Source organism: Lupinus angustifolius, chromosome LG13, assembly GCF_001865875.1.
Source record: "Lupinus angustifolius cultivar Tanjil chromosome LG13, LupAngTanjil_v1.0, whole genome shotgun sequence".
In the NCBI taxonomy this organism is placed as follows: Eukaryota; Viridiplantae; Streptophyta; class Magnoliopsida; order Fabales; family Fabaceae; genus Lupinus; species Lupinus angustifolius.
The window spans coordinates 16,693,011-16,707,064 of record NC_032021.1 but is presented as its reverse complement, the minus strand read 5'-3'; the positions used below and the strand labels follow the sequence as shown (position 1 = coordinate 16,707,064).

The window sequence follows — 14,054 nt, the reverse complement described above, 5'->3', positions numbered from 1 at the left end:
TATATATATATATTATTGAGAGTGAAGGAATCCCAATAGAGAATGTAAAGTTTGGCATGTTACTAAAGCAAGACAAAGGGGGCAAAGAAGGATACTGGAGGGAGATTTGTAGGGATACCTTCCTAGGGATTCATAAATTATTATTCCAATATAGATTGGTCTAGCTATTATTTTATATTTATATTTTTATGAGTATAATATTTATGCACTAAATATTTATAGATAGTTATTGCATCATCTACTATTTATTTATTTTTTAAAAGCCAATAATGATAGAAAATGAATATGGATGACGCAGTGATATAATATAAAACTCTTACACGGTCAGTGCATACATTTTTTGTTTTGTTTATTTTATTAAGTAGAGAAGAGTGACATTCCTCACTGCATACCTTGAAAATGCAAAAGAGAGAGAGGAATAAAAGAATGAGACAAGATAAACAAAGAAGGTGTTGTATTCAAATTGCATGAAAATCATGAGTGAAATTAGGTTTGAAAGTTGAAAGGATGGTAAAAAGAAAAGATGAGCTTTAATTTGCTCCTTTTTTCTATGCTACTTTTCCTTTTTGATGATAAAGTGGAGAAAGTGATGAAGATGTACTAGAAATGATTTACATTAAAGGAGTGTTTTCACATGAAGGAATATATAGCCCTAACATATATCATGAAATAACACACCCAAATGAAATAACACAGCTTTTAATCTTTGAGACTTGTGTTATTCATGGATTATGTATCACATAAAATGTAGTTTATGTTAGGAAATTGGAGAGAACAAATTTGGGAGATTTTTAATAATAGACAAAAAAAAAATAAGAACTTAATAAGTGAAAATAATTAACACGTTCAAAACTTTAATATATTGGATCTATATTCACTCATAATATCTTTAAACTATCAATGATTAAGTAATGTGAAATTTCATCAAAGACTTTTGACAAATAATAGTCATGTCACCTTCAACTTAATCGAATTATTAGTTCTAATATCACTTGTTAGAATTTTTGGGAATCCAAATTTAGGAGATTTTAAATAATGAGTCAAACAACAAATACAAATTCAATAAGTAGATTTGTAATTATATCATTACTCAAAGTCTTAAAGACATTAAGTCTATGACTTTGTCCATTTAAGGCCTTTAAATTATCCATAATTAACCATTTTGTATGCAATTTAGAATAACATTATTTTTCTAAAAATGAAAGCTTAATTGCAATTTTTATCATCATTTTATAATTGAGTGATTTTAATCTCTATATTTTATTTTGAATACATTTAGTGCTCCATTAATTTAATCTTTGCAGTATTAGTTTATTATATTCCTCCATAAAAGATAGATACCTTGAGATTAAAATCACATAATGATAATAGATACCTCTTGAGACTTTTTTTGTAAATATAATTTGAGACTTCTGTGTATCATTTTTTACTTTATTTTTCTCATTTGGCTTTATGATAAACATGACATATTGGACTTAACATAAGTAAGAAAATTCAAGACAAACATAGAAATGTGAAGAGCTTTCCACATTTATGGAACCTATTTGCCATTATTTACTGAATCAATGTTCAATGTATGATTTTAACTTTCTTGCTCATGCAGTTCTTTTGCTTTTTTAATTCTCAATTTTAAAATCTTTCACATGAGTTAATTAATAAAGGTATTAAATATCCTCAATTTAAGACATATGATAACTACATTTGACTAAATTATTTTTATAGGAAGAGCTTATCCTAGTTCTAATTAATAAACATGAATATATAAGGATAAAACTAAAGAGCATGCAATTTTATATTCTTAAATTTTTCAAACAATAGACAAAATGAAACAAAGTCCATTATTCAAAATCATAAATATTTTTAAATACGAGAATATATATATATATATATATATACCCATTTTGAGGATTAAGTGATGACATTTTTTCCTATGTTGAAAAGATTAAATTAGATGTTGTTTAAGCATCTTTGTGATAAATGGTTTTTCCACGAATAAGGTGGTACAAAATTCAACAAAGAAGTGATAGTACCCAAAAAAAAAATCAAACAAAGCTAATCACTTATTGGTAAATAAATCATTTGTCACTTAAAATACACACCATATAAGAAAAAAAATATATATGCACCAAAAGTGTATGAGTTTTATTATCATTCATGTATGTTTTATCATCGTTGACTTTTCAAAAAATAATACAAATAAATAATAAATAATGTACTGACTATGTATAAATTTTTACACTGATGATCATTGACGATGCTACATGTGTTCTAGGGTGTGCAAATTGCACACCCTGAAATTTTAAAAATAAATGTATTATATCTTATAACTTTATAAGTCTAAATTTTATTTGCTTTGTAAACAATATGATATAACTTGTTAAAATAAATAATTACAAGTGTGTAATATTTGTACACTGTGTAAAAGATTTATACATAATCAATAATTCATTCATTTGTATTACTTTATTTGAGGAGTTAATGATTATAAAGCATGAATGATAAATTTATAGTGTATAAAACTCATACACCATAGTGTTTACAATTTTTCTCTAATTATTATTGTGTTGAATTATTTTACAAGATTATGGATATGTAACTTAAGAAACTTCGTGATCGTTTATCCAAGAAAATTACTGAGTTACTTCTTTGTATGTCTTACTTGAGTCTGATAGATTTCTTCTCTAGTTTTGGTATGACAAAACTGATTGAATCTACAAAGTTTTATCCACATGATTTTTGCTCAAATAATTTGGTAATGTTTGATAATAAACTTGAGATTTAAATTATTGATATGCATAACAATATCGTGTTTTCTTTTTTGGAATGAATCAATAATTTTTATGATAAGTTGGTTGAAAGTGGAAGACACACTATTTACTTATTAGTTTATCTTCTTTTAAAGTTAGAAATACAATTGTAGAAAGAGTTTCTTCAACTATGAAAATTTTAAAAATTAAGTTGCGTAATTGAATGAGAGATGCATGAAAGAATGATCGTCTAATTTCATTGAAAAGTGTTCAATAATATTGTCAACGAACTAATCATTCAACAATTTCAAAAGAAGAAATAATAGAGAGATTAATTATGAAATATGTAATTTATTTGATGAAATATATTTAAATTTTGTAATTTCATTAATATTTTCATCTTTTTATAATTGAAGATATTTAGTATTTTAATTTTTAATATATTGCACACTCTACCTCTAGGTCCTAGATTTATCACTGTCACCGATGCATAAATATTACAATCATATAATATATCTTCTAATTTATATATACCATTTTGGACATGCATTTATAGGGGATATGCTTTTATAGGGACAAAAGAGAATGAAAGAAAGAAAGAAGTGAGAATGCTAACTCCTCACTTGTATTTTTTTTTTGTTTTTGGATAAACTTCAAGAATCTTTTGATCCTGTTAAATGTTGCAAGACCAAGAAAGAAAAAAACCATGTTATGTATTATATATATGACAAGGCAATAACATTTTCTACATCATCTAGATTGTATTTGTACTTCACAATTATGATACAATTTTCTCCATGCAAAGGTCTTTCATGAAATTATCACTTTGATTCGAACAGTTCCTAAATTTCAAAAACCATAAACCGAATCGAACTATACGGGCTTATCATCCTTGATATAATAGCAGTGTCATGCACCTTCAAAAATAAAAGAAGATGCAGCTTCATTGATATGGGCTTGTTAACAAAACCAATACTTACCCTATCTTAGTATATTTAATACTTCTTGGAAGGTTTTGTTAAGAACAATGTGTTTTTATGATCACTATGATCTGGTATTGAATTTTGTTACAAAATCATTGGATACAATTTTTCCTTGTGGTTAAGAATTTGGGAATTGAAATAATGTCTTCAGTGGAAGAAATTGTTGTAAATGTTAATGAGGATTGGGTTTCTTCATTTAAAGTTTCCTTATTTTATTTTCTATTGGTCGAAATTGTATTTTATATTAATATACCTCCTATATTTTATAATGATCATTGACTAATTCATCTTCATTACAGGTAATGGATTTGTTGATTGTTTGATTTCATAGACAACTTTGACACCCTCTATTGACATATATGAATCGGTAAATATTATCGATCGGACGATAAACTTCTATAGGGATCCTCGATCACGGTGTATTAGCCACCACTATTGTGGATCGGCCGACACGATAGTACATAGTGATCCAATTTTTACAAATACACTCGGACTCGATATATAAATCCTAAGCCCATTTTAATTAAGGTATGTACTTTCTGATTTATGAGTGTTTGTTTATCAAGTAACAAGAAACATGGTTACCCTTAATCAATGTCTTGTAGTTCAAGTCTTGCATTTGAGAAGAACTTTACCCTATCAAATAATTCATGCAAATAAGACAAGTTCATATTATTATTAGGTTCCTGAAACTGAAGCAATGTATACAATGTTCATCTAAATCTATGAAGGGAAAAACCACCATATAAAACTTAAAAAACAGTATAAAAACAAGACAAGACAAAAGAAAATGAAAAGGGTAGAATATAAGTAAGTCATTCTAAAATTAACTGCAACATTCTGACTCAAACAAATACCAAATAGTTTTTTTGTAACTTTTATTCCTCCTTCTGGTCTTCTTGGAAGATGACAGAAAAATATTAACCACAATTCACATAGCCTCTCCTTTGAATCCACAAAATTTGATCATAAGAAAGATGAACAAGATGCATGATGATGTACCATACCACCAGAAGAAGATATTATTAGTAATCTATGAGTAAGACATTGGTGTTTTTTTCCACTATTCCCTTCATATACTTATCAGCACCTTCTACACCAGTGATATATGAGCAGCATGCTGATAGAAAGAGATATTTCAGTTATAAAGGAGCAAACTTTAAAGAGGAAAAAAAAAAATCGTATACACTAATAGCGTAAGAGTTTTATACATTGTCAGTCTGTTTTCAATTATCATTGATTATTCGAAAAAAGTAATACAAATGAATGGTGGAGGATGTGGTTTTCAACCTGGGGATCGCTGTGCATGTCATTCATGCAATTTAGTATAAGGGCAATACAACTTAAATGTTTGTGGGGTTATTTTTTAAAACCCAAACCGGCCCTGGACCCGACGCTAACCCAACCCCATATGTTGATCGGGCCAACCTTTGAACCTTACCCTAGACGCGATTAAATAAAATGCATACCCATTTTAGATAAAGTCTTCTCAATATTACATATTATTATCAATATGTAATTTGACATATGAAATAATATATGTATATATTATTAATCATATACATATGATGCCAAATTAGAGAATCAACGATACTTTCGACCAAAGAGGTGTCATTACTATGTACACAATTGAATAGACACACATACAAATATGATTAATGAGTGACCATTAGATGGGTCGAGTCATGCTTGTCCTTTATCCGACCCTAAATGTCGCAAAAGTCTAATTTTTGAACCCGACCCTAGACCTGTGAAACCCGACCATATACGGGCCGGATCATGATCAAACCAAACCAGGTGAGCGAGTAACATCAGGTCCTACTCACCCCTAGTAAGCACTACAAAAAAGTTATACCTAGAATGCCTTAATGGTTCTAAACATGCACTGATAAGAACTATATTTTGTATAGTTTAGATGAACTCACATTAAGAAAGGCTGTTGTTTGTGCTAACTTCCACTTTCAACTCATCATTGGTGGGATTGTCACCTGTTGGCTCTGCCTTTTTCAAACTTCCATTTTCAGTGGAAACTTTAGACACCAGATTTTCATACTTGTCTTTTAAGCTAGATGAGTCAACAGTTTCAACAAGGCTCTGCTTAATTTGTTGCACCAAAGCAGCAATTCTATTCTTTGAATCCGCATCAGGTGTGTCTCCAGCCTTAGCAATTTCGAGATTTAATGCCTCTATCTTGCTCTTAATATCTGATGAGTTCACCGAAGATTCAATTTCCTTTTCTATATCTTTGTTTAGTTCTTCAATCTTTGACTCATACTCTGACGATGAAGACTCGTCACTGTTCTCTCGTGGCTTTTCTCTTACAGATATAACTAAGCCTGCTGACTTCAGAGCATTAGCTAGCTGCAAACCAACCTCTTTTCTAAACTCCACGATTCTCTTCTTCAACTCATCATCCAAATCACTTGGTGAGGATGCACCAATACTTTCAATTTCACCCTTTAATGTCTCATAGTTTTCCTTTATTCTGGGATTGTTCAAGACATCATCAAATATTGTCATCGCTTCTTGCTTCAATTTGACAGCCTCCCTGTTCGTCTCTATTAGATGTTTTACTTTAGATAACTCTTTCAACATGTCAAGCTTCTTCTGTAGCTTGCCATAGTTTGGAGCCCCCGGCAAACCCTGATCAAACTCCGCCTCTAACTTTTCTATCTTATCCTTCAGCAATGGATCAATAGATTGGTTTTGTGAATTTGCTTTTGTAACTTCCTCCCTTAGTTTTGAGAACCTATCTGCCAAGCCGATGGCTTTAGCTGCCTCGAAGTATTCATGATCAATCTCCCTGTTCAGTTTCTTTATCATATCACCCAAATCAAGTTTCGGAAGCTCGGCATAGGATCCCTTGGCTTCCGATATTTGTTGCTTCAAGTTCTGAATCTCAGCCTCTATTTCAGCGTCAGAAATCTTCTTAGGAATGGGTATATCCTTCTTTTTCATGCTGAACTTTCTCTTAGGATCAATAGGAATGCCTTCCTGGAACCCACCAATCTTACGAAATTTATCATGCCGATGTTTGAGTAGTTCTTCTATACTCAGTTTGCTAAGCTCCTGCACAATGGATAAGCCAAAGTTCCAAATTAGCATATGTTTTTAACATATTTGATTTCAGTACAACGCTCGCTGCTTGTTAAACTTACATCCATGGATTCATTGATTGCATTTTTTATCTGTTGTGAGGTCCAAGCTGAATCTGCATGTGCACCGCCGAGTGGCTCCTATTGAAAGACAATGAAATTCTAGTTAGATTCCATAAAGAATAGTTATCATTTTGTGCAAGTGTAACTAACTATATTGTATATAGAAAAGGATAAAATTGAAGCAGAAGTTACATCGTTTGATAATTTGCCACATTACTGACATACTTATTGCATATGTTTAAATTCGCAAGCCATTAAGATGGTATATTCTACACATATTTACATACACACATGTATATATCTGTGTATATATGTGTGTATATACACATTTATGTGTGTGTGAATAGGATTCAATAGCAAAAGGCACGAATTAATAGAGTTATTACAGGGATAACACCATCAGCAATTTCCAATTTGCACAATTCGGTGGCTGTAATCTTCAGTTTCTCAGCAGCCTGCAAAGAATATAAACAAAAGAAAATGAGTAAAAACATATTATACATTAAAAGATATAGCACCAGTGTTGTATATACCTTAGGAGCAGCTTTAGCACTCTTCCACAAGATTGCTGCACATGCCTCCGGACTAAATCGTGACATAAATAGAAACACAATCAACAGAAAAGATCAGAACTGGCTTTCTCAACTATTAAACACGTTTAACACAGCACAAGTAGTGAAATCTATAATATCTATGTGTGTGGTTGATTCTAAGATGCAACTTGTTTGATTTTTTTCCCTTATTAGAAAAAGAATAGTACATAGGGTGACGACGAGGGCCGGCACTAGGGTGGAAACAGACTAGGCCGCCTAACAGGGGCCTAGTACCTACCCTATGGCAGGTCAGGCCTTTTTAATAAACAGACTAGGCTTAGGCTTCTCAAAAAGTCTATTTAACCTAAATTGGCCAGACATAGGCCTCTTAAAAGCCTATTAAGCCTAACATAATGGCCTATATAATTATATTATATATTTATGTTAATTATTTTATATAATATATACATGAAATAAATACAAAAATATGTAAATCCTATAGGCAATTCGGCATTGAGAATTTAGGATCTTAGATTTGTCAATTAAGGTTGGCCTATTGATCTGTTTAAAGGTAGACTTATTAGCATATTTGAAGGTCTATTGGCCTATTTGAAGGTCTATTGGCCTATTTGAAGGTCTTAAGATTATCACAGGTTTTTAAATAGGCTAGCGGGTCAGGCCTAGGCCTGGAAAAAAAACTTAAGCGGACATACATGCCAGGCTTAGGCTCCAATATTTTAAACAGGCTAGGTCGGTTTAAGCCAAAGTCTGGTTTGGCCTAGCCTATTTACACCCTTAGCCGACACTAAGGAATAAAAGGAGGGGGAACATGTAAATATCAAAGGAGACTCTAAGTATCTAAGAAAAAGTTACCAGAACAACCATACCATTATAAGCATAGTACTAATTAATTAGAATTTAGAAGGATCCATATAATTCACAATTGGCAAACCAAATAATCACGTCCAACACAGTTTTGAACTATCAATCTATGTTAATATGAAAATATTAAAAATTACACGAGAATTGCAATATCAAACTTTCAGCTACAGATATTTTGCAGAGTTAACATTATTACAAATAAGGTCTACAATATTAATCTAACATGGATTATGTTTAAGTCAGAAAAAAAAGGATCATAATTGAAATAAATATTTCAATATTATAAATTTGCAAGAGTGAAAAATTAAATCACCTAGCGACATAGAAAACGGCATTTTCAAGCATAAGTAATTTATTGGCACATCCAATGGCAAGTGCACCACCAGAACCACCTTCTCCAATAACTATTGACACAACTGGCACCTTTAGACCAAACATGGATCTCAAATTATGGGCAATCGCTTCACCCTGCATGCACAAAAACGGAAAACCAATCAAACCAATCAACCTAGTAATAAAAGAGAGAGAACGAAGAATCTTAAAGCATAATTTGAAACATACCTGGCCCAGTTCCTCTGATTTAAGGTCAGCATATGCCCCAGGCGTGTCAATGAAAGTAACTATCGGGAATCCGTGATGATCAGCATACTCCATCAAGCGAAGAGCCTTCCTATAACTGTTGAATTGAAAAATTATCATCAATTTCAGATGCAGAGAAACTTTCTAGTCCCTATACTTAATCAAATAACTTAATAGAGTTCTTTCCCTCTCTTAAGTCTAGTTAATTTTTCGATACCAATTAGAGCTATTAGCTGACATACCCATGAGGAGTTGGCATCCCAAAGTTACGCTGAATATTTTCTTTAGTATTTCTACCTTTTTGGTGACCAATGAACATGTATCTTCTACCATCTATAGTCCCTATGCCAGCAACAATGGCAGGATCGTCATAACCTTCCCGATCACCATGGAGTTCCATAAACTGTATCATGGGGATACATGAGACTTGCGTTATAGTAGTGATTAAATAGCAATAAACCAATTAAATATGAACTGATAGAAATACGAAAACGAAGACAGTGAAGTGAAAAAGAAGAATAATATCTAGTAGACCTTTTCAGTTATGTTGAAGATGTGATCAAGGAAAGTTGGCCTGTTAGGATGCCGTGCAATGTTGACCCGCTGAATAGGAGTCAGATGTGTATATAGATCCTTTAAAGCCTGGAATAACACAGTGAAAGCATGAGCCTTCTATGAAAAAATTATGTTGAAATCGCAAGGACTAGGTGGAAAAGGTAAATGATATATATTCGAATGATGAGACTTCGGATATTTCTATTACAGAACATTAGCCTAATATCCCTAAGGAACAAAGAGGAATAACTAAGAAACCGGAGTAATATAGGATTTGAGACAATGGGTTGGCAATATGAATAACAGCCATGCTTAGCTAATTCATCTAGGACACAACTAAACCAATCTGGCTTAAAATAAGCTACAGTGCAATCCAATCTACCAATGATTTGATTCATGAGAACTCTTAAATGTATGAGATCAGCACATGATTCAAGTATTCAACCCGATAATCCACATCGGTTTTTTCAAGAATAACACTGATATACTTATGACAGTCAAACCTGCTGGTACTTAGATTCCAATAGAAGAATCTGATCGCTAAAGTCCAGACCAGTTTCGTTCGCCATCTTTCGTACCTGTTTCAATCATAAACAGCATTAGCATAAACTTGATGAATCAAAAGGAATTTCAACTAATACTCGCTTAAGTGCACAAAGCACACATAGAGTACACTAGAAATTACATCAATGATCTTCTTTTGCAGATCAAGAAGAGGCTTTTCAAACTCCAAAGTAACAGGCTTTGGCTTCTCTCTGAGTGGCTTGAAAGGAGAGAGATGACTTAGGACCCCGCCTTTCACATTGGGATCGGGGTTATCAGGCCAAGGATACTCATGCTTCTTCACCTTCCTCAACTTACAAGAAACTGCAAAATCCCTAGTCTTCAAAGCCAACCTTGCCCTTCCCAAGGTTCTCAAAGGGACACCACTGAAACCAGTGGTTGAACTCCTCAGAAGATCCGAAGCCGAAGCCCCAGTAAGAGATGCAGCAGCAGAAGCAGCCATACCCTCCTCTTCTTCAATTCCTCAGCAAAAATCCTTCAAAACCCACAACAAGGTTATCATAAAGACTATAACTTTAACAAAATATAACCCAAAATCACCAAAACCCAGAAAGGGAATAACAAAAAGCTTCACCTCTATCCATAAAAAAACAAATCTTTCTACAACCCCATCAACTTAATTACTTAACTAAGCACTATTTTCATAAAATCTAAACAAATGAAGCAAAAAATAGAAATTCCTAGAAACCCAATGACCCATTCTTTCATTAACAACATCCAAAATCATATTTTTTTCAAAAAAAAACTCCTAAGATTAAGAGCATAAAACCCCATTTTATAAGAAAATTACCAGTGAGAAAAGATGGGGGAGAGGATCCTGGATTGAAGAGGGAGAAGAAGGAGCAACAGTGTGGAGTAATGTGGAATGAATGGGGATTGATTATGAAGAGAAAAGATGAACAAATTGAGGAGTAAGAGCTTCGTGAAGATCGTAAGAAAGAGTAGTTGTGAGTAACTAGAATACTAGATTGGGGAATGAAGAAAAAGTCAAAGTGGGGGCGATACTTCTTATGTGTCTTATAAAACCAATAATAATAATAATAATAATAATAATAATGTCACCATTTTTTTCGGTTGGGCTGTAAAAACATAATCACACACGATATAATTTAATGAAATTTGTGAATTTTTTTGAGTTTGATGTCATTGTCAAAAATAATACTTGGCACTACATAATGGGGAAGATTTTTTGTCCACAAAAGTATACTATTTCATATTTATTATTTGACATTGATCAGAAAAATATTTAATTATTAAAATTTAAATATATTTTTTAATCAATCATAAACAATGACATATTGAATGACACATTTTCTGGGATGACAAATGTGATCTCTTATAAGAAAAGGAGAGTGTCAAAATATGGTAAGAGTTGTGAAAAGAAAGTTTTTTGATGAATCAAGACGTGTATAAAAGAAAGCTTAAAGAAACAAAGATTGATAATATTCTCATTGAATGAATTGATTGAATAAGAAGTAATATGACTTATTTATACAAGATAAATGAATGAAAAGAAAGCTAGTAAAACAAGTAACTAACATAAACCTAACTTGTTAATTCCTAACTTTCTAACCAACTATATTCTTCCAAAATAACCTATCATGTATCTTTAATATCCCCTCAAGCTGGTGAGTGAAATTTTTTACTCTCCAACTTGGAATTGATTTGAAGCTTGATTTGAAGAAATAACAATGCTTAACCACCCATGACAGAAGCTATATCATCAAACGTTTAACCATCCATAATAGAAGTTATATCTTTGCTTAACCACTATGGACAGAAGCTACTCATCCGATGCTTAATCATCTATGATAGAAGTTATATCTAAGCTTAACCATCATGGACAGAAGCGAACCAGCCATTGATGATGAAAGAGAGAGAACGAATCATAATCTTGATCCTAATGAGATGCTTATATGTGAATAAGAAAGATGGGTAAATGAAGAAGAATAAGAAAATGATGTAATTTTATATAGGATAAATTGGTCATGATACTCCATTCTTGAAGAGCTTGAGGATATCAAGAAGCTAGCTTATGCACTTGAAAAGAATTCTTGACCAAAAACCGGATAAGAATGATGGAGGCGAAAGTGTAGCAGAAACACCTTCAGAAAAGATGCTCTGATACCATGTAGAAATTCATACCCTCCATTTGTTGAACAAAAGCATAGTAACTTCCACCAAGATAAAAACAAAAGAATGAACCAAGAAGATGATGAACAGTGAAAGGAAGATCTCCCTCAAAGAATTGAATAATGCTTCGTGATTATTATAATTGAATTAGAAAAGAATTGATTGAATTATACAAACTGAAGTTGGGAATATATATACAGAAAGCTAACAGTTAGAAAACGAAATAACAGACTAAAAACTATATTAATTGAATAAACCGCTTTTCTCGCCAAAATCTGTTTCTTCAATTTGGGCTCTGATTTGGACTTCTAAGGCAACATTGAATTCGTTGTTTTGATTATGGGAAATATTGAAGGTTGATAGTCCCTCGCAAGCTGGCGTGTGGAAGTTTAACAAGCCAAGCTTGGAGATCATGTTGTGAAAAGGAGTGGGAGGTAATGGTTTTTTACAAGTCAGCTAGTTGGAGTTTAGAAGCAATTGGAAGGAGATGAAGAGTGTCATTGAGAACCTGTTCCCTCACCACATGACAATCAATGTCAATGTGTTTAGTTCTTTCATGATAAATGGGATTGGCAGCAATGTGAAGGACGGATTTGTTGTCACAGTAGAGGCTAATAGGAGAAGAATGGTTAATGCCAAGATCTTGAAAAAGAGATAGTAACCAGGATGCTTCACAGGAGGCCATGGATAAGGCCCTGTATTCGGCTTCAGCAGAAGATTTGGAGACAGTATTTTATTTCTTGCTTTTCCAAGAGATTAATGAAGAGCCAAGGAAGAAACACCAACCAATAACTGATTTTCGAGTATCCAAACATGCTCCACAATTAGAGTCAGAGAAGCCTTTGATGATTGTGTTGGTGTGAGTGGGAAAGAAGAGAGCAAGGGCAGGGGAATTTTTGAGGTACTTGAGGATTCAAAAGGCAGCTTGGTGATGTTGATCAGTAGGAGAAGAGATAAATTGGCTAAGGTGCCCAACTACAAAGCTCAAATTTGGTCTTGTGTTGGTGAGATAGAGTAACTTGCCAAACAATCTTTTGTAGGGTTTTGAATCTGTTAGTAAAGATCTAGAGGTTCTATGAAGTTTGTTGTTGTAATCCATTGGTGTTGAGGAAAGTTTGCAACTTAGCATACCTGTCTCAAATAACAAATCAAAAACATATTTTCTCTGATATAGGGCAATACATTTGCTTGATTTGGCAATTTCCATACCTAAAAATATTTAAGAGGACCAAGGTCCTTAATACCAAACTTGTTGTGTAAAAGTTGTTTAGTAATGTTTATTATTTCCAAGTAAGACAAGATCATCAACATAACATAAAATGGCAGTGAATTTATGACCTATAGATTTGGTGAATAAGGAGTGGTCAGAGTTAGATTTAACGTAACCATAATCAACAAGGATAGTTGTTAGTTTATCATGTCATTGCTTACTAGCTTGCTTGAGGCCATAAATAGATTTTTGTAATTTGCAAACAAAGGATTTATTATGGACAAAAAGGTCAGGAGGTAAATTCATGTAGACTTCTTCATGCAAGTCACCATAAAGGAAGGCAATGTTAATGTCTAATTGATGGAAAAACCAATTGTTAGTGGAGGCAATGGATAAAAGGACTCTAATTGTGGTTATTTTGACCACGGGGCTAAATGTGTGAAGGTAGAACTGTTTGGTTTAGGGAGAAAAGGAAAAATGTGCTCGAAAAAGTCTATATTCCTAGATATTAGTAATTCATTAGTATGATAGTCAAGAGCAATGCAACCATTAGTCCCAGTTTTGTATCCTAAGAAAACACACCTTTTGGACCTAGGGTCTAGCTTAGTTCTATGAGAGGATAAGGTTGATATATAGCAGAGGCTACCAAAGATTTTTAGGTGGGAAATATCTGGTATGGCATTATGCAGAATTTCATAGGGGGATTTATT

At 32.6% G+C, this 14,054-nt stretch overlaps 1 protein-coding gene across 1 annotated transcript; it reads right to left on the bottom strand.

Moving 5' to 3' along the window:
• LOC109325212 (acetyl-coenzyme A carboxylase carboxyl transferase subunit alpha, chloroplastic-like) lies at nt 4,382-11,005 on the bottom strand. Its single transcript, XM_019557413.1, has 13 exons — nt 10,792-11,005; nt 10,123-10,476; nt 9,941-10,015; nt 9,417-9,524; nt 9,125-9,285; nt 8,865-8,979; nt 8,617-8,771; nt 7,422-7,473; nt 7,275-7,343; nt 6,889-6,966; nt 5,656-6,799; nt 4,840-4,850; nt 4,382-4,809 (listed from the first exon to the last, which is right to left on the bottom strand). Exons 2-11 carry the CDS (start codon nt 10,441-10,443, stop codon nt 5,657-5,659), a joined length of 2,277 nt encoding a protein of 758 aa, XP_019412958.1. The 5' UTR covers nt 10,444-10,476; nt 10,792-11,005; the 3' UTR covers nt 4,382-4,809; nt 4,840-4,850; nt 5,656.